Raw genomic sequence first — 26,124 nt, 5'->3', positions numbered from 1 at the left:
TGGTTTAGCAAAGTCAAAAGTGGCTTTGAAAAGTGCAATCTACGCGATAAAAAACCTTTTTGCTTAGTGTATTTTTTTTTAATTTGTCAAGAAACCATTTACGGTGATAGACAAGAAGATTTAATGAGCAGACTTACTAAACAGCTAGGGCTTGGCACCACATAAAGTTCTCTATGAATATTCCTATTTGACTTAAACATTTGGGTCTGGTTTTGGTGTGAGCTCTGGCCCCTCAGTGGTTAAATTTGACCTTGGTTGAGCTTACAAAATGGCACGAGTCTCCATCGTCTGGGCATTATAAAAGCAATGGTGTGGCTTGCCTCTTCCTTCAGGAAGAATTGAGTCTTTATATCCATGTATTTATACATAAACTGTGTAGTTAAGGAATAAAAGAAGCACAAAATAAAGGATGTTACAAAGCTTTAAGTCCAAGGACAGAGATGCATGTTGATAACATATTCTGTTAGCTAAAGAGGTGCGTAGTTCTCATTTTGTCAAGCGCTATTGTTAGTCTGCTAACTAGATTAGCTCCATCAGATTACGTTATCTCCAGTTGCACTTAAAGGAGCCAGTATATTTTACCTTGCCCATTCTTGTCTAAAGGAGCCTTGACATTTTATTAACAAAGATCCGTCAGCTACAGTTGCTATTTGTTCCATCTATAGCTCCATGCATGTCTGCAGGGCAAATGGCCTCACGGAGGTCCGACCCTTTGTGACGTCTGTTTTTATTTTTTCTGCAGCTGAGATTGAGCAGATTCGTCTCTGTTGGGTCGAAGAAGGAAAAGGAAAATGTTTGCGAGGTTTGATGTTTCTAATTAATGCTATTGTTGCCTTAGGGCTTGAATAGAAAGCCACTTCACCTCACCATCTCAGATAATACTGGTCTGGTTTGTCACCCACAATAGCCAGCAGACATGTGACCTATAGGGCTTATAATTTGTCTGCAGCAAGACGACTGAAAAGCCTTGGTTTGCGGGCTATTGAATTTGTGTTCTTTTGTCAGTCAGAGAAAACGGGGGTAGATTGAGTTTGTGGTGTGCAGGAAGGTTATAGGAGGACCACAATAAAAGTCTCTTTATCACAGGCAGTTGGAAGTAGATTGGCGAATTGTGTACTATGATATTGGCTCCACAAAAGGCAAATTGTGTTCCTCTCAAGGACATGTCTTCAAACAACTGCTGCTGGAAAGGAGACAGTTGCAGAGTGAGAGAGACTTTGCATTTATCGCCCTTTCATTTTCATTATTTCTCTCATCTACATCACAACATCTATCCGTTCCCCAAACGCGAAGGGATGGAGACTTTGAGAACAGATGTGTGCAAATGATACTCTAGTGACATCCGTGTAAACTTCTTACTGTGGAGCTGCCTCTTCAGCTCCTCGCAAACAATTATCATCGAGGGTTGTTTGTGACCTCTACTCTTAAGCCTCAGGAGAAAGATAAATAGCTGTAGTTTAGTCAGACTTTTTTTTCCTGCTGTTTTTAAATCTGAACTGAAATGCTTCTCAAGGTCTTTAAATGTTTCTATTCTTCGTGGTTAATTATTCATGGTCTATCTGCTGTAATTTTTGTCACAGATTTTCTCCATCCTTTTGCTGAATTATACATGCCCCATTCCCCCTTGCTAGGCGTCCAGGAAGCACTCATTCAGTCTGCTTGTATAACTCTAACTCAAGAACATTTGTGCGTCTCCGCTTCAACTAAAGGACAAGGATGTCAGGGATGCTGCGATTTATATCCTGTATTTCCCCACCTAGATAGCTACATCATAGATCTCATATATCTCCGAAGTAGGTGGCTCAGAAATCGCAGCGACCATTTCACAAAGTCAAGTGCTTCACTTTGATTTACACTCTGGGTAACACCCTGAGTTCAGTGCGACACATGCAGGTTTTTGGCGACAAATGACGCCGCCGCACGGGCCATCTGGGGAGTGTTGAAGTTGAAGGATCACCTTGGTAACCTCCCACTGCTCCTGTAGAGATTGCGTCCCTGTCGGTAAATGAGGGCTTGTGTTTTTCACGTTTGCGAGCCCTAACCACAGGCGTTTTCCCAAGAAACCTCAACACAAAAGACGAAAGCCTGGTCTGATAGTAGAGGGGTTTGTGTGTGTGTGTGTGTGTGCGTGTGTGTTAAAATGGATGAGGAAGGAGGGGGTCAGTGTACCTGTCACTCTGACCCCAATCACCGCACAGCATATTGGTGGAAACGAAATGAAAGATTGATTTAACCAGTTCCACCTCCACTGCCTCTGCTCTTTCCATCAACTGGCTGTCCATTTGTTTTCATCCGGTTGGTTTACTCGCTCTTCCCTTCACCTCTTGCCCCCCCAAGGAACACTTGCTAGGTTTGTTCTTTTAATCCCTCTAAACGGTCAGAGATAGAAAAGACTTCCTGCTGACATTTTATTTCATTGAGTTATTTATTCCCCTTTCATTTTTTTAAAATCGAAATTTCAGACATTGCGACTGAAAGATGCGACTTTTTCCGACTTGTACCTGCAGTTGATGTGTCCATAACTGTCATGATCAATAAACAACAATCCCCTTTTAGCTGTCGTGGGTTTTACACTACAGCACCACCTAGTGTGTTGCAAAACATGATTACAGTAAGTAACCGTTATCGATTCATGAAATTACTGATTCTACGCTGTTACACTGTATCCATGGATTATTAGGAAGGCAATTGATCAGACTCATGATGTGAGTAGTATCGTATAAACAGTTTTTTGTCCGCTTTAACTCCTAGAACCTGATTGGAAGGTTTTGCATCCAGTGTCATAAATGCAGCATACAGGAACACACATGCGTTATACATACAGTATGCTACCCAAATTAAGCCACAATGGAGGCTTAATTTGCCAGGTTTTGAAGCAAATTTTATATGGTGGCCAAACTGTATAATTACAACGTCATGTGATGCACACTGGCCCTTATAAGACTTTTCTCACATATTGGGAAAGAAGGGAAACGTGAAGTTTTAACTTGTATGTAGTTTGCTGGAAACTGCTTTGCCAATATTTTTGCTGGCAACTGGTTCAGAATAAACGTGCATAACTAATTCAAAGATCATGCCAAAACGGCACCCCTTTTTTATCTTTAGAATTTGTCTCACAATCGTCAATTGTTGTCTGTGCATCTATGGCTAAAGTGAAAATAGGAATGGGTCGCAACTAATGCAACATGACTTTGTTCACTGAAGATTTGCCAAAACGTTCATCTTCTTTTATAAGAAAAAGGAAAGTGTTCGGCTGTCAGCACAGTAATCTTCTCCAGAAGTGCTTGTCGCACAGTCGAAAACTTCAGAAACATCCTCCGGCGCACCTCCCTGACATCGGATTAGGGGGTGCCTGTGTCCGACCATTTCTGTAAACTGACAATCCAACATTCACACTGACTTCACGCTGTGATTGGCAGCTGTTTGGAGGTGAGGAAGCAAACACGATTTGAAGGTCTTTCTCTAGTTCCCTTTTTTTCATTGACAAAACTATTTGTCACTTTTCATCTGAACAAGTTATTGCTATGATATCTTCCAAGAGAAACTGTCTGAAAATGGGAACTGTTATCTCCATAACTGAAGCTATCGCCTCTGCATGATGGCACCTCTCCTTCGAGTGTGACCATTCAAAAGAGCCATAAATAGTTTTGATTTGTGACATGGTCTTATAAACTGGATCTATTGGAGCACAGATCGACCCTTAAATGTTGTAAAGTACCAGCCATAAAATTGAACAGTTGAGCTTGCTGACTATTTCTAGTCTACTAATCGAGACAAGCGCTGACTTGGTATGAATTGACTTGTCTTGAGTCTTTTTCATGCATCATCTTCCTGTACTAGTAGGACGTATCTCACTTTCCCTCTCACGCTTTCGCCTTTCGTTTTTATTCAGTGCTGTGAGAAGGAAGGCATTCACCCATTCATCTCCACACCTACAGCTTCGGGGTTTCATCAGACAAGGTGGCAGCCCAGCTCGGCCTGGCGCCGGGGCTCATTCCGTGGTTTCAATTCGATCCAGCGTGTCGTAGGCCCCTCCGCGCCTCATTCTCACCCATCATGGCAGTCTCATTTATCATGAGGCCTATAAAGGAGGGCTTGATAGAGTGAGGAGCGACCAGCACCATTCAATAAATCCTTGTGATTATCCACGCCTCCAAGGTATATGAGCAAAGTGTCTGTGTGTGTGTGTGTGTGTCCCGAGTGTGTGGGCATTTGTCTCTGACTTTGTAATGGGTGTAGAGGGCGATGTTAGAACACAAGAGGTCCATGTACAGTGCCTTTTTAAAGTGCTATCAATTATAACATGTGTACACACGTCAAACCTCAAGGCCTGCTTGGACTTGTTGCATTTGATGGCAACAAAAACCTTGGCCCCTCCACCCTCCCTCTTCCTCTGTCTTAGCTTTCTTTCGCCAATCCACCCACCCACCCACACATTGACTCCCTCCATATCTCCCTCTTAACCCCCTCCCTCCTCTCTTTCTCTTCCTCCAGAGGATTGCATAGAGGAGCACTCTAGGAGGGTGATGGAGCTTTGATTGTCGGTTATCAAAAGCTATCATTACGGCTCGCTTCTGCGGGATATGAAAATGATTTCCTAAGTGTAAAACCCATGTCATTACCTCAATGGCCTCACTGCTATCACTGAGATGTAATAGAAAGAGGCAAACAAATGTGCTTGCCTCCCAGCCCGCCCAGCTCAAACAGAACGGAGTGAATAACACACAGCAATGGAGAGATAAGTGATGGCAATACCAGGCCTCACTGCCTACAATGGAACAATTTACATGAAAACAGCCCTATGACCAGGATTTAATCTTCGCCGCTGTTGTCATGTTGTTTTGGTACTGTCTACAATGAGCGTGTGACTAGCCCTGGCTGACATTCTCCAGCAAGGAATCCGACAGTCTTGTGAAAGTCGAGGCATTTCTCTTTTTTTTTTTTCACCGCCAAACAACAAGGCTCCCTCCCTCCTCCCTCATCCCCCTCCTCCTCCTCCTCAACCTGAGCGCCGTTTCATCCTGATGAGATAGCAACCAGGCTCAGGAGCCACATTGACTTGACGGTGGTTTCTAATCATTGGGGAAGTAGTCTTTTCTTTCCCCCCCCACCCCCCACCCCACCTGGTTCTGTTTGCTGAGCAGGGAGATGGAAGTCTATGCCAGCACCAGGCTTTTCTGCTCTTAATCGATGTGGATCTGATAAAGATCCCGGCTTTTCTGAAAGACTTGTGCGCCGCAAAGCCCGAGGAAGATCTGATAAGTAAATCGTTCTTCTGTACATATAGCCAGTACTGTGCTGAGGAACCACATCTGTGCTGCTGCACAGGCGTGTGGACACTCCTTCCCTCATAAACATGCTAGAAAGCACACATTGTCCCCCCCTTCCTCCCCATACACCCACACACCACACCACACACTTGTCTCGCAGTAAAGTGGCTGTGCTCCGGACATGCCCAATTTGTTTCCTTTCATCCAGGACTAATGTCTCGCTCTACCCATGGGCTAAGTGCACCATTTGAAACCCCCTCTAGGACAGACGCCTGTAACATGCGGTTATTTGTTGTTTTTGTTTCATGTTTTGGGAAATCGTGTTATCACTTCGGCCGCAGTGAGCGGCGTACGCAGTGCCCCATTCAAATTAACAAGAGGCAATAATGTGATAATTTCTAAAAACATTATTTAAATGTCACACTGTAATGACAAAAAAATCACTAATAGTTCTGTGCAAATGTCAGATTCAAATTATTCAATTACATCGGCGAGTGTGGGGCAGGTGATAATTTGTCCACCGCTTGGAATACCAATCTGGCTCCTTGCTGGAGCTCATTCTGTGTGCCCTGGCATAAGATAGACCTCAGCAATTTCCTGCTCCAAGGGATGCTTTCATAGCCATTATTATAACTCTATTCCACTAGAAATATCTGCCATACTGGAGAGATATTAGAGTCATATTTTTCAGTACTTTCACCCCAATGTCGCCCTCAGTGTGTGATATCTTGTGAACATTGTAAAAAAAAAAAAAAGTGGTATGGATTTCAAGAGCTAGCCCTGTTATTCCTTGTTGTGATTTGTGCGTGTGCTTTTGATACTGAGCCTCTTACTGCTCAGTCAATAAAACTAAACTAGCAGTCACAGTAGACTGGGGTAATAGGCTCATCTCATCAGCTGTCGTTCATTGACCTCTGGGCCTGTTTTGAAAATGGCTGCATAGCCGCCATCTATGCACGGATGGATTTGTAAAGGATATCTGCCATCCAGCTCGAAGCTGTTCATTTCAGATGAAGTGTGGAAGAGGGTACACTGCGTCTTATTTAATTTTTCTTCAAAGTCAATCATGACCAGGCTCTGAAATGGATGAGGCACCTTGTTGTTCATGAAAAAAGATGATGTCATTCTGAGTCATGGGGTACAAGTTGTGATTGGGCGTCCGCCACAGATCATCACATTTAACAGCCTCCCTCAGACAGCTGGCATTCGCGCTGCAGGGAGCCAATGGGGCAACAAACAATTAGCCTTTTTCTCAACAAAACCCCAGGAAGAGGCTGTAGAATAGTCATAAGAGCTATTTGCTAAATGGCCAATGTTTCTGTATGCACCTCACTTTCACTGTTGGCACACTAGCAAAGATATCTGTGTAATGTTCTCACCACTTGCCAAAAAGCTGATTTTGGATGTATATAATTGATTCCTCTCATTCAATTTTTTGCTTTTTCTTTATGAGAGCTATTTCCCGCTGCAATTTTCCACAAGTGATCCCCCGTTCTTGTTGGCATCTCTCCATTGGCCAGAATTAGGCTGCAGCGGACATTATCTGTGATGTTCCACAAAGATGGGAGTGTGACATTTTCCTTGAACGCTTCAGAAATGAGACTTCCTCCGAAGCCGCTCGTGCACGTCTGCTTGAGATTCACACTTTGGTGCATTTGTCACTTTGAGAGCATCTGGTTTAATTTGATTTCTGTGCCTGGCCACCCTGCAATTCTCTGTGCTTTTAGTGTAACCGTTGCCTACTGAGTGCGGCCAACAGATAGTTCCGCAAATAAAGGGGTTTAAACTTCTATTTTCTGGATGGCTCTCCCGACATCGCAACCTATTTGAGGAGGCCTGTTTTCCTTCGCCATTTCGTCCCAGTTCTGTGTAAGAATCTCTTAAAATGGCAGATGAATTATTAGTTCTCTAGCAAAGTGAAGTCAGTCTACTCCATTGTCTGTTAATGCAGAATATTTTCTCTACAGCTGATCCTTTTGATGGTAGATGTCTTTCATGAATATTAACAATTCTTTCAGATGTTAATCTCTGGAGGTCAGAGACCCTCTCTCAAAGGAGCTGTTCCTACACATTATTGCAGACATATTTTTCAAATATAAAGCACTTTAAGCGAGCCTTGCATAACTCTGCAAGTCACAGATGTATATATTTGTCTGCAGCTGTAGTTTAGATTGTTAGAAAAGATGATAGTCATGCTCTGTCGAGGTTTCAGGCCTATATCGACAAATCTCGCGTAAAGTTAAGATAATTGCCTTTTTTTTTCCTTTTGGAAAGATTTTCTTATTTCTTACAGACATTTTTCCCATGTAGCCCTTCGTGTATGTGTCATGAACTGAACACTGCACACTGAAATCCCCATCTGTCTTCAGCAGCTCTTCCTTTGCCTCCTCTGGGCCCTTCTAATGCTATTTCATCTGCTCTATTAAAGCGCAGGACAGATCACATCCGTTGTTTCTCCTTGTAAGATCTGAAAGTGTTCCGTCCTTCATCCAACAAGCAGGCGCCTACGTCTTCTCTAACTGGCATTATCCTTTCTCACTTGTACATTTCATGTCACATGTCATGACCCAATTTCCTGAGGAAAAAAAAAAAGTGTCTAATGTTGCTTTTCTGTGGCGCTACAAAGAACTTGTGAGGAATTTCTTGACTTCAGAATTATTCATATGCATTTTTGACGGCTTAAAACTGATAAAACTTGATCAGTCGGACAGTACCTTTCGTTGGGCATCGAAGCAAATATTTAGCTGGGAATCAAATTCATGGTTGCCAACTGGTATTTGCAGATTCTTGCTTGTTTGTTATGTTCCTTTGTGCAGTCTGTAGAAATGAACAGCATGCTGGAGCTCCAGTCCAGTTTCGCCACATGCACCTCCAGAATGTTAAACATGGCTGCCGTGGCTGCCTCTGAATTGCTGGACTGTGTCTCCTGGGGAACGGGGAAATTGAGCTCTGGCTCTTCCTAATAGGTGGTAAAGTGTTAAGTTCCAGAGAAATGGACTGCGAATTTAACCTGGAATGGAAATTGATCCCATTACCTTGTGCTTGGACTGCTTTCCTCCCGTAGGTAGGGGAGGCAAGAGAGAGAGAGAGAGCAAGAGAGGAAAATGGACAGGGGAAGCGGAGAGAGAAGATGAGGAGACAGAGAGAGAGAGAGGGAGTGGAAATAGAAATGTGGGAGCCACAGGGAAAAAAAAGAGAAAATGGAGAAGGGAAATGGAAAGAGAGGAGATAGAAGGAGGAGATGGAGAGGAGAAAATGGAGAAAGTAGCAAAGAAAAGGCAAGGAGACACAGTGTATGTGATTAGAGGTGATAGGATGGCAGTGGGGGTTGTGTCCTGCCTGGATTGACAGGCTGGCTGACTCTGTATCAGTGTGGTGCTAATAGCTGACCGCCACTGGGCGAGATGGAAAAAGAGAGAGGAAAAGGCAGAGGACAAGGTGGAAGGAGCAGAGGAGCGGCACGCTCTGAAGGGATGATACACCTCCTGCTGAGGGTTTCCACCAACAGACCTGTGGTGTCTTGGTATGCGCAGCTGCTGTGAGACCGAGTTAGCAACGGTGATGGGATGTGGCAGTGCTCAGTATCAGGCCGGGGCTTTGAAATATTAAAATATTTTCTGGAAGTATGAATTCTAAACAGTGGAAACAGCATTTCAATATGAAAAAAAAGGAATATTGACTGGGGGTCTCAAAATCTGGTAGTAAATTTTCTTTAACCCAAAGGAACACTGTCTCCTCTGTGCCCTCGCATAGACCTCAATAATTTCCTTGATTTTATTGAAACTATCTCACACTACCTGCCATTTCGTATTGGCCTAATTGATTATCTCGATGTACACTCACACTCTTCTCTCTTTCTCTCTGTCAATCCCGCCAGAGCCCATGCACGGCCCACGAAGGCTAGAAGTGGTGGACATCCAATCCAAGCAGGTGACAGTGCGCTGGGAGCCTCTGGGTTACAACGTGACCCGCTGCCACAGTTACAACCTGACCGTCCAGTACCGTTCCAGGGTGGGAGGCAAGGAGGAGACCCGGGAGGAAGTTTGTTATGACACCCAGAGCCGCGATCCTCAGCACACCATCCACAACTTGACGCCCTTCACCAACCTCAGTGTGAAGCTGGTGCTTCGCAACCCAGAGGGGGTGATGGAGAGCAAAGAGCTGGAAGTTCAGACTGATGAGGATGGTGAGTGTCACGCAGGGTTACTGCTTTGTACGGGTTTGAAAACTGTGACACAAGATTTTGCTAAAAGGATCTTGGAATAAAACGATTGAGAGAAAAGATGATTTTTGTGTTTTTTAAAAATATTTGTGGAAGCTCTGCTTGTGGAGCACTCTTTACTGGTCCATTAATAATAAACCATAACATACTTGAAATCATAGAAAAAGACATGTCTTTGGGCATTTTTAATACATTTATATAAACCGTTTTAAAAACCACCCCTGAAGGTTTTCTGTTTGTGTTTAAACATTCATTAATGCACCCTAGGAAAGGCTTTATTACCGATATGTGGAGGTCTGCCTATGCATGACTTGACTACAGACCAGAGAGAAGCTGCTGCATTAAAGCCAACGTAGAGCATTCATTACGCAATCAGACGGCAACAGCAACAGAAAAATAAATAAAGATCAAACGAAATAAATATAAGATGAATGATATGAAACGTGTATTTATATATTTATTTGTTTTCTATGGCCACCAGATAGTTAAACTGATTAACTGATGTTTTTGATCTTTACAGTTGCTTAATTAATGTATAATGATTCATTAAATTGTTTCTTAACAGTGAACTAACTGAACTAATTCTGTATTTGAATTATAAATGTACTATTTATTAATGATGGTTATTATGAAGTGGTATTATTAACTAAGTGATTATTGGTCCTGTAAAAATGTAGACAAATGCACAGTCAATGTTCATTAAAGTTGGAACATTTTGATAATTAGTGTAGTTGGATGATTCCCGCCTTATCATAAAAGACCTTGTACTCGGGACAAGTTTTGGATATTCCAAATATTTTCCAGGTGAGCACAGAAGTCACACAGCAAGCCTTTGTGTCGCAGGCTTGTTTCACCTCCTTCAGAGATGAAAGATCTTCTGTGTTGCCTCAGCAGACACAGGAAATGAACTCTATAGAAGTCTCAAGGAACCCCGGCCGCCAGATAACAAACAGGCTCAGCTGACGAAAAGAGAGTCTTGTCATGTCTGGCTCAGATATCTGTGGTCGGAAAACTTGAAAGTGGCAACTGTTTCTCACTCTCTGACTGCTGCGCGTCTGTGGATCTGTGTGTTTAGGATCTCATGGGAACAAGTGTACAGACATGGGTGTAGCTATAGTTGCGTTCTTGAAGATAAATCTCGGAGAAAAAAAAAAAAAAGACATCTCTACATCATTCTGTTTCAGTTACAGAATGAAAGCAATTTACACGAGGGGTTAAAGGACCAGATCTCTTTGGCAGCATCTCAGTACAAGTAAACATAGCGGAAAGATTAAGATTCCCCCCCGATTCCCATGGGAATACTAGTTCATCTTTATTTGCAACACAGTTTTATCTGTGAGAGAAGTGTTCACTTCTGCTGTAAAACATGCATCAGAGTGCGTGTTTTGAGTGACAATGACTTCAGATATTGTCACAGTTTCCTGTTAAGATCTGTTTGACTTTGGCTCATGGCCGCTTGAGTGTACCGTAGGTCCTTGAAAGCTTTTTATTGATTGTTTTATGCACATCATAAATCAAAACAAAAAGCCCTTTCATTCAGCTTGTATTGACAACATGCCTATAATATGTATCCATGGAAATGCTACTGTTTGCCCTTTTCATAACATTGTTCCTACCTTGAAAACTACCACTCTGCCACCACTTCTGAGTTGTTTGTCTGTCATCATTTCCCACAGTGCCAGGAGCCGTTCCTCTCGAGTCCATTCAAGGCAGTGCCTATGAGGAGAAGATCATCCTGAAGTGGAGAGAGCCAGCACAGACCTACGGGATCATCACTCAGTACGAGGTAAAACAAAGACCAGGGTCAGAGAAATGTTAAGAGATATTATTTATCACCCATTTGAGGAGTCGACAGACTTGTTTCCAATATCAAGCTGTGTTCTCTCAAACACCTCTCTGTGGATTCTCTGCATTTCTTTGAGGTCTGTTTTTTTCTCTCCACAGTTGTGATAGTCAGAAGTGTACAGCAATGCCAGAGAAATGTTCAAATCTAATTTTATCATGAATCACTGTCCTTTCTCTTTTCTTCAGTTTATGATTGGGAATCGGGTGCATCTTGCTAGTGTGTTGACAGTCTACATGACAGAGGGATACAGTGCTTCATAAAGTGAGATTAACAGTTAAACCAGCCGCATTCCACTAAATCAGGCCAGGAAAACATGTACCCCAAAACCAGGGGGTAGAAGTGACTAATTACAGCTACCTAAATTACTGTAAATAGCTCCTTTTTTGGGGCACTTGTACTTTTTAAGTCTGTAATTTTACTCGTTCTTCAGTATGCATTGCATACTTTGCATACTGCAACCTTTTATCTACCTAGTTATTAATATCTAAACCTCTCATCTGCATTTTTGCAGCCAGTAAAGCTACCCAATCACAAACGGTCCAATGAAAGCTCTGACATACGGACCAAAAAAATACAGAACAGTATACAAACAGGTTTGATGAGGTGACCATGACCATGACCACTGAGCAGAACACAGCAGGAGTAATTTAGACTGAAGAAAACAGAAAAAAACACATTGATTTAATGCCTGCTACAAATAATGCATTAAAAATCATAATGGTACTCTACTACTCATAAAACCTGTAGTTTCATTGTAATTGAGTAATATTTCGGTAATGTAACTATACTCGTACTCTCTCCACCACTAATGACTATTTTCATTACCGATATATCTGGTGATTATTTTCACAATTAACTGTAAGATCGTAAAAGATGCTCATCACAATTTCCCAGAGCAATTTCAAACTGCTTCTTTTGTCCAACCAACAGTCAGAAACCTAAAGACTCTTCATTCACGAACATAAACAACAAAGAAAAGCAGCAAATCCTCACATTTAAGAAGGAGGAACCAGCAAATGTTAAAATGACTGAAATGATCGACCGATTAATTGAAGTTTCAGGATTCAGTTTTCTTTCAATCAACTGATCGATTAATTGACCAGTTCTTGCAGCTCTATATTAGATCAACTTGAAACCTGGTCAAGTTAGTTATCCATTACTAGTGTTAAATGTTAAGATCTCTCTACCAGACTCAAATGGACTCATTCCTTCCTGTGCAGCCTTTCAAAATTAAAAATAAATCATCTCTGGAGATAAAAGATAAAGATAAATTACTCTGATTGTCTCCTATTTAAGTTTTATTATCTCATTCTATCTTGGACATTTAAGCTAAAACCTGATTTGTTGACTCTATTTGAACCCAACTTGACTTTATTGTATTGGGGAGCAAACTGAACAGACAGCAGAATTCCGTAGGATGTGTTTAATTAGTTCTTATGCCGGCTTAACTCTATATTATAATTATGGAAGAGCTTAAAACTGAATTCATTTGTTAGGTTCACTCAAGCCAACATTGTCACAGTATGCTCAGCTACTTTTCACTTCCTTTATGAAGTGCCCCTCAAGTGTGTTTCACTGTTGTTCATCATTTTACCTGGATATAATCAACTGCAGACTCCTGCTGTCTTCTGTCCTCAACACGTGCGTGACCTCTAAAGACAACACAATCTCTGAAGAACACCTCGAACGCGCATCACGATTCAGCACCGAACAAATGTTGACATAAGGCTCCACACAGCCTCTGCTCGCCTCGTCCTGCAGCTGCATCGAGTCTTGAATAATAGAAACAGTCTCCACACACACACACACACACACACACACACACACGGATATATGTTCACATTGATCTCAACCAGCTTAAGATGGAAGTAATCCTGCAGCCTTTCCCACAGATTGATTCTCCTCTGTTGATTCTCCCTCTTGTCACCGTTTGCTCACGTTTGATATTTTGACTAGGTTAGCAATCATTGACACGGCTGTTTCTCATACGAGGACAGCAGATTGAATAGTAAAAGCGATGCAGTCAGGGTCGTTGTATAGGTTGCTCAATCCGCTGCCAGGTGACTGAGGCGAATGAAATATGAAATAGATATTCCCGCAGTGGCACGGAGACGTTTCAATCAAAGCCAGAAAGTCCTAAAGAATCACAGCGAGGCCCCTGTTTATTCAAGTGTGTGCAGTGCCGTTTTGTGTCCTGTGCACTTTAAGGCACCGGCTGAGTGCAGGAAAACAATGTCCATAAAAACGGTAGCTTTACCGCGCACTTAATCACTTTTAGAGCAACATGTTTCAGTTGTTTATCCTTTTAAAAATTCATGCTACAAGTAAAAGCATTCAGCAAATGGTGTGGTTTTGCATCGCCGCTCTTTCAGCTTCACTCACAGTTATGTTGAAGCAACTTACAAAGCACCTACCTCAGGCTATTATAGTCACATACTGCAGCAATTACTTCTCTCTGTCTCTGTCTGGAAAGCCTTAACAGTATAGTAATGTGGTTCAGGGTCATTAGAGTTCTCCCAACATCATTTAGAATCACAGGTCGTATTTTACAGTAACGAAGAGTATTATTATTATTCATCTTTAGCCCAGTGACAGATGTGGGAAATCTAGCCCGACAGCAGCTTGTTCCAGGTGTGTTCCTCTCGCGCTGCTACAATCTGACTCTCTGGTTCGAGAAAGTAACCCACAATGTATTCCACCTGTATTCCCCAGAAGTTGCTTCTTACGAGTCAGGACCTTGCTTTGATTTGACATTATCAAAGGACTCAAAGTGAAATACGTCTGACAAGACCTGATATCAAAGAGATTTCAGCTCCGTTCCTTTTTGACCAAGCTCTGTGAATGCTATATTATTAGTGCCTTTTCAGACAGACATGAGCCAGCATCTCTTTAAAAGGTATACAGCACATTTTCCAATTATTATCTCTTGGTCGTCGGTCATTTAACAGAACTAATTGACCGTGAAGTAGAGTTTTGTCAATCATAGTGTTGTTGTATTTAAAAGCTGTGCAACCCGTAAACTCTGAGGGAAATAGACAATTATATAGAAGTAAATAGCATATTCAGAACATTAACCTTAAAAACCCGTATTCTTATCAAAGATGCAGCCTTTTCAAATGATTTGACATTAGATTGTTGATAATTACTGTAGATCTACCTTTGAAGATTCAAATGAAAATGTTAAACAGAGTTTAGGTGGGTTTTCTATTCTACTCTCTTCATTCCGATTCATGACAGGAAGGATTATACAGCATCTTTAATGAACTGTTGTTTAGCTTTCTTCATTATTTCATTATTACTTCAGGAAAAAAAAGAGTGCTGGAGATTATACAGGCATCTTTGTTTTAGGAACTATTCATAAATTTGACATTTACCTCCCTGAGATTGAAAAAAAAAAGTAAACCAATGAAATTTTAAAAAGCTCAATATATCACATCAAGTAAAAGATACAAGCAAGCTCAAATGAATATGCTCAAATATTCTTTTTTATTTTATTTTTCCCGTCAGTTCCATTATAATTGTAAAAACCTGTCCATGTGCCCAGTGTTGACAAGTCATTTCAAATTCCCTCTCTCTGAAATGTTATGATATAGGATTTGGCATCGCGGACTCATTTCACAGACAAAGACTAAATGAGAAGGCCTCGAAGCATTTCAGAACTTGATGGACACAAATTATGCAGCACTCCTTACTTCCATTGTGCTTCTTAATTGGAATTATAATGGAGGTTTTCCTTTACGAGCAGAGGCATTTTCTTAAAGTAGGACTACAGTTATTCAAAATGGATATTAGCAAAAACACTCACCTTAATGCTTCCCTCCAGAGCTCCCTGTGTTTATTAATGGAGAAGGAATATATTAAGTGTATTTCCTTCTCTCCTTGAAACCTCCAGCCTGCATCAGCTTTGGTTGAAAAATATTATGTAGCTACTGCTTTGCAGTAGAATTTGACCGCTGTTATGAGATGGGTCCTTTCCAAAGACCTTTTGTACCTCGCTTATTTTGGAAATGCTGGCATAAAGCCCTGTTGACATGAAGTCAGAAGCTCACACATGGAGTGAGAGCATCTTTTCTCAACATATGACATTTTAAATTCCTCTGTGGCGTTAGACTCTAAGTACAGAGGAGACAGAGAAATCAATTTAACATATTTGGGTTGTTACACAGGAATACGTTATTCTTTCCAATATTTTGTCTGATGATTCTATTATATGGTAATATGATCATATCGTGTTATTTTTATTCTACTTTTATGTTGTCCAAGTCAATATATTAATACATGGTTCTGTAACATAAATGCTAATGTCAGCATGCTAGCATGTTAAGTGATAATGTGCCGTGGATTATGTGGATATCCAGTCAGTGCTGATGGTAAAAATCAAATTCCTCATTGCATGCAAAATTGACAGAGAAAACCTAGTTTTCATGCTGTTAAGCTCTGCCAACAGGGCATACACATACCAGGATGCACTGCAGCCCAAAATGTAGCCTTGTACGTTACATCCTCTGCACTCTGCATATTTTGGGATGAAATTTTCCCTGTTGGAAATGTAGCTAGTTTACAAGCAACAGAGCATGTTTTGTTTATGAGTAGCATCATGCCCCCTGGCAACCTAGAGGCTAAATCCAAGCTGCAATAGCTTGTAGCTCTTCCTTAACCCCAATTACATCACTGCGTTGGAATGGGAAGAATCGATATTGCAAAAAGAGAATGCAGCTTTTTTGTTATATCACGCACTGAGGAATTTATTAACTACAATACCATCAACAATGTTTGGACATCCACATAAAGCAACATATTTCCTCTATAAGCAGGTATAATGTTTTCCATGTTTACCAGCTTAGCCTGTTAGCATGCTAACATTTGCTAATTAATAAACCCAAATACAGCTGAGGCTGGTGGGAATATAATTGATTTTTGCATGTATTTGGTCATAAACCAAAGTAAATTAAAGCAAATTAAAATTTTGACTGATGATCGTGCCAGAACTTGCAGAACTTATCCTCTTGGGTTTTGTTTAACACAGCTGAAGATTGTTGGGAGCCATATTGCCCCACCGTAATATCTCCAGAGCAACTGCACTGGATTCTGCTCAGCTGAAGAAGTATACCTAATTATGTAGGATGGCACAGATAATCAAAATATTATTAAAATCACAATATGGTCAACTGTAATGTCCAAGTAGCTGCATTTTTAAAAAACAAGGTATGTGTGACAGAACAGCATTATAATGAGGTACAGTAATGCTGTGGAGATGTCCTGGCCAACAAATCTTGTTCTCCAGATTAAGATCTAGAAAAAATGCCACACCATCATTATTTACACTTTTTTTTCAGTGTGATACAAGTTAAATCATGAATTATTAGAACAATCATATCTGTTAAAATAATCATAATATTATGGCTTTTTTACCATATTGTGCAGCTTTATGATGAAGCTGGTCAGTCAGAAGCACAAAGAAGTACTACATGATACTTATTTCAAATTGCTTTGTGGCTTTCGATTTGACTTGAGTAGTGCAGAGGAGAGAAAGATAGAAAAATTGAAATATCTCTCACCACCATGAGTGGGATATAAAATCTCAGCGCAGCAAGCCCAGTAAATGCCTCGGCTTGCTGAGCCACTTGGACGCCTCCAACATAAAACGTTTTCATTGAATGAATACAAATCCTCCTCAGCTGAGGAGAGCGGAGTACCAGAGGCCCCTATCAGAATATTCATTTGTCTTCCCTCCTAGATCTCCTACAAGGCAGTGAGCTCTTTTGACCCTGAGCTGGACCTCTCCAACCAGAGTGGGAAGGTGGTGAAGCTGGGCAACGAGACCACCCACATGTTCACAGGCCTCTACCCAGGCTCCACGTACTCCTTCACCCTACGCGCTAGCACAGCCAAGGGCTACGGGCCCCCTATCATCACCCAGTTCACCACGAAGATTTCAGGTCAGCGGGGTCAACGGCATGGATGTGGATGATGTCGAATGAGTAGTGTACCACTCAACGCTGCTGGGGGTCTTTATGTCCAAATGTGTGAATGGAAACAAAGTAAGATAGCCCCAGTTTTATTTCACGGATATTATTCTTTTGTCTCAAAGGATATATCCTATCCGTCTGCTCTCCAACACACTGAAACAATAAAAATCCACTAATATAAACCGTGATATTCATAAGCTGAAATACCCTCTATTCTTCAACACTGAAACAGCTAGATGTTTTGGTAAATTACTTTCATTATTGGGTCTGGCTTTTACATCAGACTTAGCAGAGATGCTTGATTGGCCGAAGACAAATTGTGCTGTGACTTCCCATAAAAGACGGTGAGTCGTGTTCAATGAAAACCGGGATTGATTTATATAATGACCACGAGGCTAGCTGGTAATTATTCCTTACTTTCTGCAGTTTCTTACTCTAATACATGTGCACTGCTTTGAAGACTTTCTTTTGTGACAGCAGCAAATGTTTCACTCCTCTGTTATTGCTCCACTTAATGATTAAATTATGTAGCTATAAAGGCAAAAGGCAGTAAGTGCTCTGTGTAAAAGTGAGAAAACTGGGCTTTCCTTTTTTTCTATTTGCTGCCGAGCTGAGGGACTCGATATACAGAATGACTTGTTGTTGACCGAAGCTGAACTTTGCTTTTGCAGTGTGGTAAAACATCCCTCTGTTTGGTTTTCTCCTCAGCTCCCTCCATGCCGGCGTACGACCAGGAGACCTCTCTGAACCAAACGGACAGCACGGTCACAGTGCTGCTTAAACCTGCTCAAAGCAGAGGTGCACCTGTGAGGTAGGCATCCACAATAAGAACTCACAGACACATCGAAGCACGGAGCAAAAAAAACAAAAAAAACATGGCATATTAAACGCTAGGAACGACCATCAGCAACAGAAAATTATCAAAGAGCTTGTGTTTATCAATACCCAGCCGCGAAGGAATGTTGCCAGGGAATTCAGAACCTTACTGTACAGATCTCATTTTCAGAGCTTTGTTTGTTTGTGGGTTTTGATCCTTTTGAAAAAAAGAAGCACAGCCTTTGAAGATAAAAACATAAAAACCTGGTGCAGCCAAGGCTAGCTCCAGGATCTCTTTCCTTTACATGTCTTTTATGTACCGGGCTGCCCACCACGAGCCACCACTGGCTGCTGGGGAACGAAAGAATTCTGCCTGCTTGATGCTGCATTTATTAGTCATTCATGAGGGAAGCAGTGCAGCTGTTCTCTTTAAATGCCATGTTGTTGGGGCAAAAGTTATCATTTTGTTCCCTCCCAAGGCCACTGCAGACTTCTGGCTGCAAGTATTAGCTGTTAGGATATACCACTGTTCAATGAAGACAGTATCAACAGTTTGAAACAATTATATTCTCTATTCATTTATTGTTGCACCTTGTGCGTTTCCTTTGTTATGATACGTTTTTAACTTCAAAATTAGAACATTTTGCAATAAGTGATACCAAGTTTCAATAGTAGGAACAAGGTCAGGGATAAAGGTGCTCTAACTGATTGATCATTTAAAGGGCCTCTATGTAGCAATTTGTAGTAATTTACATGTATTAATCACTTTTTTGTAAGGTGACGTGAAAAATGAAACCTTCCCCATCTCTCTATGTTGCCTATGCTTGCTGTAGAGGACTTGTTGAAGTTGTTTAGAGCTGCTGGACTGGATATCTTTGTGAAGGATTTGGATTTTCCTTGACAGTCTAAAGGACGCTCTCAAGTGCCTCCTCTTAGTGCCTCTATCCGCTCTGCTAACAGAGAGCAATGGTAGCTAATGTTGATTTTAACTAATGATGCCCTCCAAAACTGGTAAAGTGTAATGTGTGATTAGTACACATTAGGTTTCCCCACATTAAAGGTGTAATTTAAAATATAAGAACATTTAGGGAAATATGCTTATTTGCTCTCATGATAAGCCTTAGATGAAAGGGGAAGGGAAATTAACACCAGCTCTTCCCAAAGATAAAAAAAAAGTATCCGCCTACCAACACAAATGAGGTATAACTTTGACTGAAGATACAACAGAAAACAAACGGAAGTAGCTTCATATTTAACAAGCAGATATGATGTCTTATGGATGTGGAAAAGTAAATTAGTATTTTCAAACTATTCCTTTTAATTGCTGCATTTGGTTGGGTGGCACAGGGTGAAAAGAAAAAACAAATGGAAGAAAAAAGTCCCTATTTTAGTTGCTTCTGGCTTGGCTGGTTGGTTTGGGCATCAGATAGAACCAAGGGTGATGCATGAAATGTTGTGTTCATATGTCCATCAGTCAAACACATGACTTGCATGCAACATACCATGGTGAGAAAGTTCAAGCTCCAGGTCGCTTGCGTCGAGTGGCGGGACAGAGAGGGAACGACAACCGTCCTCATGAATCACATTCATCATCAGAGCCTACATTGAGCATTATTGGCAGGAAAGAGGTCACATTAGATTCAGGACCTGTAGTTAGCTCTCCTGATTGTGCCAGGAAATGTCTTGAAATAAGAAAGAGTAGACCAAAATCAGCTGCTAATGTAACTGCAACAAAATGGTCAAATCTCCGTACATCAGACATCGTACAGAGGGCAGAATTATTGTACATCTAGCAAAATTGTCTGTTTTAGACCTGTATAAGCACTTTCTTGGTTGAGGTTGAGTGCGTCATAAATTAGCCTTTATAATATCAAAGAAAGAGTCTGTTATCCAAAAGTTTGTGCTTTCAGCCACCAGGACCCTTGAGAGCGTCGGCTAACTCCTTCATATGAGGAGTGATAAACACTTGTGCCCACTGTAAAATTCAATTTTACACTATCAACTCATCTGAGTCCTTTAAAGATTACAGCCCTGAGATCTTTAGTCAGGCTTGTCAGCTCATGTTTACCTTATGTGCAGCTGCCCAGATTAATGCCCCGGCACCAAACGGAGAGGCCTGAGCAAGAAGGACAGAGTGATCGGTTTTTAATCTTCTCGCAGGTACAATTCAGAAGGCCTTACTCTGGCTGCCATTCTTTCACTGGGCTAATTACAAACCCCTAATTATAATTAACAGAGTGTCTTGAATCAGAGCTTCCATTAATTAGCATGCAGGGCTCCTCTTTTGTTTACCGTTGGAAGGCATGCCCACCTCATGACCAGATGAAAGAGATCTGTCTTTGGGGATTTTAAACTTTAGTTTGAGACGCTGCTTTCTTTTTCTCGTTGCCTGAGCTGAGACAGAATTGGGCACGAATGTGAAATACGGTGATTGTCATCTAATCCATTTAGATGGAGTGTTGGTGCTTGTTGATCATTAAAAAGAGATGTGTTTTGATACTGACATTTAGTTTTAAGGATCATATATGTTTAATGAGACTCTAGAGATGATCCATTAAAAGAATTCATCAGTGGAGTTGAGTACATGGCACAAATACACCTCCAAATTAATTGAGGCATCCTTTGATCACAGCAGCGCCTCGCCACATCCAAAATTTGGCGGGTTTCAGGTACACATTTCTCTCCCCCACCTCCTCGGTTCTCTTGAAATCTCCCAGGACATAAAGGCCAGTTTACTGCCTTCATGCATGTGCCCGGTGTCTCAAAAAATATGAATTGCAAAAGAAAAGGAGGGGGTGGAGGGCAGCAAACAGGAGAGATTATGATGCAGGCCTAGGACGAGATACTGGCAGGCTTTTGAAGGTGTTTTCCACCTCCACCTCAAGTGACACACGATGCCTTTGAAAAATCTAAGGTGACTATAAAGTAGCTTCCATTCAGAGCAGCTGAGCCCGGCGGTCTGTTGGGATCTGCTTTCTGGCCAATAATGATAAATTCAGTCATCTGAGTTTCCCAGGCTCAAAAAAATAACAACATCTCTAATCTCTCCTCGGGTTGGAGGGTTGAGATGCATGACTAAGTGTCGTTCTAAGTTGAGGCACATATAAAGAGATGCTGTCTAAAACGCTCCATGACCTGGAGTGTGCTGGAAAGAGTCCACGAAGTCAAAAAACTCGGAAACAGAGCTGATTCAGTCCGTCTATTGAAGAGTTAGCTTTTTTTGTCAGCTAAGGATTTAAGTTTCACACCATAGTTAGATTTAATTTTGTGCTCCCGCTCATGTTGCAGGAGTAGCCATCACTTTTCTAGAGTGGTGGGTAGCTCATTTTGAAATTGAACACTTTATGAAATCAGCTTTAAAGCCCCTGTGAAATAAGGATTTGACAAGGGAGAACACTGATCCGCAGCACCACAGAGCCAGAGCAGCATGTGAAGCTTGATTTGATAACGCAATCTTGCACACTGATTGGGTTTGGGAGGTAATAGAGCTCCAGACATTTGAGTTTCAACCGGCAGATGTTTTACTGTAATGCAGGAAGGGGAAGATCACACGATAAGCGGCGGTTCATAAAAAAATCAAGACGCGGCAGACGACAAATGTCCTTTTTCACTCCGGCATCCTGCAGTCATGCTGAAGTCAAATCATATTTCACATAGATTCGGGCAGACGTTGTCACTGCTAAGGGAGACAGTCAATTTCTCATATTTGTGTAATTGCTAATCGGTATAACATTTCCAACTTGGATTTGGCTTCTAATCTCCAGGGACGACACGCGTAGCCGGGAACAGTTTTTACCAGAGGGGACACTGTTCCTTTAAGAGGATTAGTGAACTGTCTATCAGTCATGTCGTGTTTAACTTATGTTTGCAATGGCCCCTCGTCAGGGCCAGAATACGCCTCCTCACTCCGTAGCATCAAAATAAATGTTTACATGCCTCTGCAGAAATAAATGATTCGAGATGCCTTCCTTATCATTCATACCACTAAATCAGCCCTTCTCTCTTTCCCTGCCATAACCTTTGCCTTGAGGAAGCTCACACACACACATGCATAAACAGAAAAAGCTATAAAATAGAGCAGTTTGGGGCATTGTAAGTAGCATATTGAGGAAACTGAGTTCCAGTGTAGTTTCTACCCTGTAGCATCAGATTATCTGTGCTCAACCATGGCCTGAAATCAGTTAAGTGATTTTCTACAGTCCCAAAATAAGCACTAACTTTCTTTGATCACGGCATAGCAAGCGCTAATAGCTGTGCCTAAACGTGACACAGCTCAGTGCTTTTTACGATTTAATGGCAAATGTAATCTATGGCACCTTCTAATTTGTTTGCTTTATAGCTGTATGGACACCAGGGAAATATAAAGAGTAAGGAGACAGACGCATGGAGGAAGGCTGCTGGGTCAGGAGAAGTGTGTTACTTACAACCGCTCTTAAATCAGACATATAGGCATATACAGCCAGCCAATTGGCATTAAAAAGAGCGAGACAGTGATTGAAATGCTCCCCGTACACCTTCCCTCATCTGCTCAAGCAGCCCTGAGTTCTCCCCCTATCAGCCCACGTGAAAAATAAATCTGAGTTTCAGGTCACAATCCAGTCGATTCCCAGTCAATCCGCCATAATTGGTTGGCGTCACATGGCGGCAGAGCTGAAATCTATCGGGCAGTGAGGCTGGAGGAGGCCTAATTGGTGTCAGCTCAGGTTGCACCGTTGCTGCAGGAATACAGGTCTGCCCCGCCGGCACCTCTGGCACACCACTTTTAACAGCTTAGAGCGTTCATCTCGTACAGCGTCTCCCTTCATTCCTCTTTCTCTCCTTGTCTTTCCATCTTCTGCTCAGGGAGAGAGCCAGTTTTGGATTTAAGAACAATTACGCACCGTTTCACCGAGGCAAGCTGTCAGTTTCTCTCCTTTTTAATCTGTGATCTGTGTGTTTATGAAGGTTTAGTCGGCTGCTTTGAGGACTAATACCTGCTCAGCACTTGCCTAGTCAGATTAAACTGCATTTATTCACAAGCTCTCAATTGTTATGTACTCGTGCTTTGAGTACATCCGTTTTATGCTACTTAGAACTTCAGTAGAATATGTCATACTTTTTGTCAGATCACAGTTATTTACCAGCTGCTCGTCAGCATTTTTAATGCAAATGATATGATCAGTTGACAACGCATGATGGATTATTATAGGTAAAACTATAGGTAGACTGATCGATCTGATTAACCTGCACTGATACAAAGTTTTATCGGTGTCACCAACTCCGATAGTGGATGGTCATGCAAGGGATGTACATCACAGATTTATGTGTTTATTCAGATATTTATTGCTATCAGTCAACCTCTTTGAAAATCTATAGCTAATAAGCACGTCCACATCGACGTGCCACAATATTAAAGTACACTAGAGTCTACGGTATTTAGTAATTACATATGCGATAAGTATATTTTGCATCACCTTTTTGTATTGGAATATTTTCACACTGTGATATTGAGACTTTTACTTCTGAAGTTAAACTATTGTTGGATCATCATCAACAACAATACATACATTCAATTGATTTTTAAATTCTCTGGTTGGCATTGGATTAGGGATGGGACAATAAAAGATGTCAGCGCTATAAAAAAACACAATGAGTTGATTGTGATGAATTTTCATTAACAGGATAATCCCACATGAACAAATCGGATGTGTGTAAATATTACGGATAACTAAGTAACGAAAGACAGACAGATGAGGTTACCAACATTTATTTATCCTTATATATGCAGGAAGACTTCATTATGTATTTTTACTTATTTAAGATTCTTTGATTGTTTTTCACAAAAAAAGTTGTCCCATCTGTGATGCAGATACCTTACATTTTGTTAAAGTGATTCCAGCATGTTTTAGTGCAATTTCAAGACTTTAAAGAATATTTTGATTCTTATTGAGATGACATTATGAATCACAGTTATGTCAGACAGGCTAATGGTGACATGAAATCATGCCCGCATTAGATCAAATGGTACATCAGCAATGGGTTTCTTTGTTCTTGCTATCAAACCATTGCTTGTTGTTCATCTGTTGTTTGTTGTTTACTCATTGCTCATTCATGTCGTGCTAAATCAAGGTTATGACTAAATGACTCTGGTCTGTCAAAATGACTCATAATGTAAATTGTGAAGTCAGCATGTGGTGACAAGGTGTCAGCTGCTCAAAGGCGCATTAATGTGACGGCAGCAATTACAGAAAAGAGGGAATCATTGTATTTTTTAAAATAGCTAACATTACACTCTTGGGTCACTTTTGTAGCTCATGTTGAAAATAGTGGTTATGTGTATAAGAGTAAGAAGAGGGTGCGCCTTTAAATATTTTATAGGCGCACTGCAAGTTACCACTGAAAAGTGCTTGAAGTGAAACCAGTGGGTATTATTGTCGCTTTCACTTACAAAGACGAACAAAACATTTTTATTAAATTGCGAATTTATTGCAAGCGAGATTTTCAGTCTCTTGCCGCAGTGAATATTCTGTGGAAAGAGAGGCAGTGATTCAGATTTCTGCATTACAAGAGTTTTTACCCTTGGAGCCTCATAGCCTTTGGCACTTGGTATTTTGCCTGAGGAAAGGAAGTCCTATTCACACTGCGTCTATCATTAAGTCATGGCACAGCCACATCATCATATCACAAGACACCACCCAGGGGGGAGCCAGCTTTTGTTTTTTATTTCACTGTCTGCAGATTGATTTGGAATATAAAGTACAGATATGGGCAAGCTCTGAGTTCAACAAATAGTTATTGTGGCCATAATTTGTACCAGATATAGCTGATTGCAGGAAATAAGTTCGACTTTTATATTTCCTGCAAACAGAAGTTACCGCGTATCTGTTAAAGCCGATGGGTAATGTAATATGATTGACAGCCGCTATCATTTTAAGTATTCTTCTCATCATAGCTCACATCAGATCTAAGGTTTTTTTGGCTGAAGCCACTCATTTCTCTGCCACTCTGCAGCTACTTAAGGGGCTCCCATGCTCCAGCTCCTCCTGCCCTCTGACCTCCGCTCTCAATAGGGGACAGTAATTAAAGGCTGATTTCTCCTGCAGGCTCTCAGCGGGATTAGATATTTCATCACCTCCCAACCCAGCACTAAATGGGAGAGCTCTGAGGAATTGGGACACACCCACCAAGAGCAAAGGGGGATTTTCTAATGACACTGCAAGCACCTTATGATAAACTGTAGGGTTAAAGAGCACATGCTGTACACACAAGGGGACACTTAATCATCCAGTACCAACCGCGGGGAACAATTGATCATCTCCAGAGCTGTTTGTACTGTGACTATGGAGCTTAAGAGTACAGCCACTACAGCGTAGGCTTTTTTTCCCCTACTTGTTGTCTAATAATGTGGGCTGAGGGAAAATGCTCGGGGTCATCCAAGCTCTACATCCTGCAAGGTCCAGCCTTATTTCAATCATTGTGAACTTACTGTACCCTGCAGTATAAAAATGAGGTTTGTTTGCAAAAATACAAATAAATTGGCATACTTAGAAAAATAGGGAAGTGCATCATTTGTTGATTACCTTTTAATGTATTAATATTCTATCATTAAGGTCTTTTAAGGTGAGGGACGGACCACACGATGCTTTGGGGCATTTTCCTGTAGGCAAACATAAGTTCTGTCTGCATTTGTGCCCCGTTTACATCTGGCGTTAGCAGGTGATCTGTATCTGGATGAGGGAAAAAAAACATGTTAATGTTAATGCTGTAAGGTGTAACAGCTTGCTAAATGCTTTGGGACTGGGATGCTATCGGATCAGCAAGACCACATCTGGAGAAGGTCTGACTTTGCATTGTGATCATATCTCAACCAGGTGTAAAAATGCAAGCCATACAGCGTGACCATGTTCTCATAAAAGAGATGCAAAGCAGGTTGAAAGGCGGCCTATATCCGCTTCTCCCAGATGTTTAAGGCAACTCAATCGCCGGGAATAAATGTTAATAAACGTTGCTGCAAGAACTAGC

At 41.4% G+C, this 26,124-nt stretch overlaps 1 protein-coding gene across 14 annotated transcripts in view; it reads left to right on the top strand.

Moving 5' to 3' along the window:
- The window catches only part of LOC115573034 (receptor-type tyrosine-protein phosphatase mu), a 179,065-nt gene that overhangs the window by 77,828 nt on the left and 75,113 nt on the right, over positions 1-26,124 (top strand). For all 14 annotated transcript variants that reach the window (XM_030403640.1, XM_030403639.1, XM_030403635.1 and 11 more), the window contains exons 8-11: positions 9,148-9,456; positions 11,169-11,278; positions 17,076-17,277; positions 18,016-18,118. In XM_030403640.1, the coding sequence (XP_030259500.1) occupies positions 9,148-9,456; positions 11,169-11,278; positions 17,076-17,277; positions 18,016-18,118 (724 nt within the window). The remainder of the gene's footprint in view (positions 1-9,147; positions 9,457-11,168; positions 11,279-17,075; positions 17,278-18,015; positions 18,119-26,124) is intronic.

Source organism: Sparus aurata, chromosome 21, assembly GCF_900880675.1.
Source record: "Sparus aurata chromosome 21, fSpaAur1.1, whole genome shotgun sequence".
Classification (NCBI taxonomy): Eukaryota; Metazoa; Chordata; class Actinopteri; order Spariformes; family Sparidae; genus Sparus; species Sparus aurata.
Note: the sequence above shows the minus strand (reverse complement) of the source record. Positions and strands in the feature narration are given on the sequence as shown.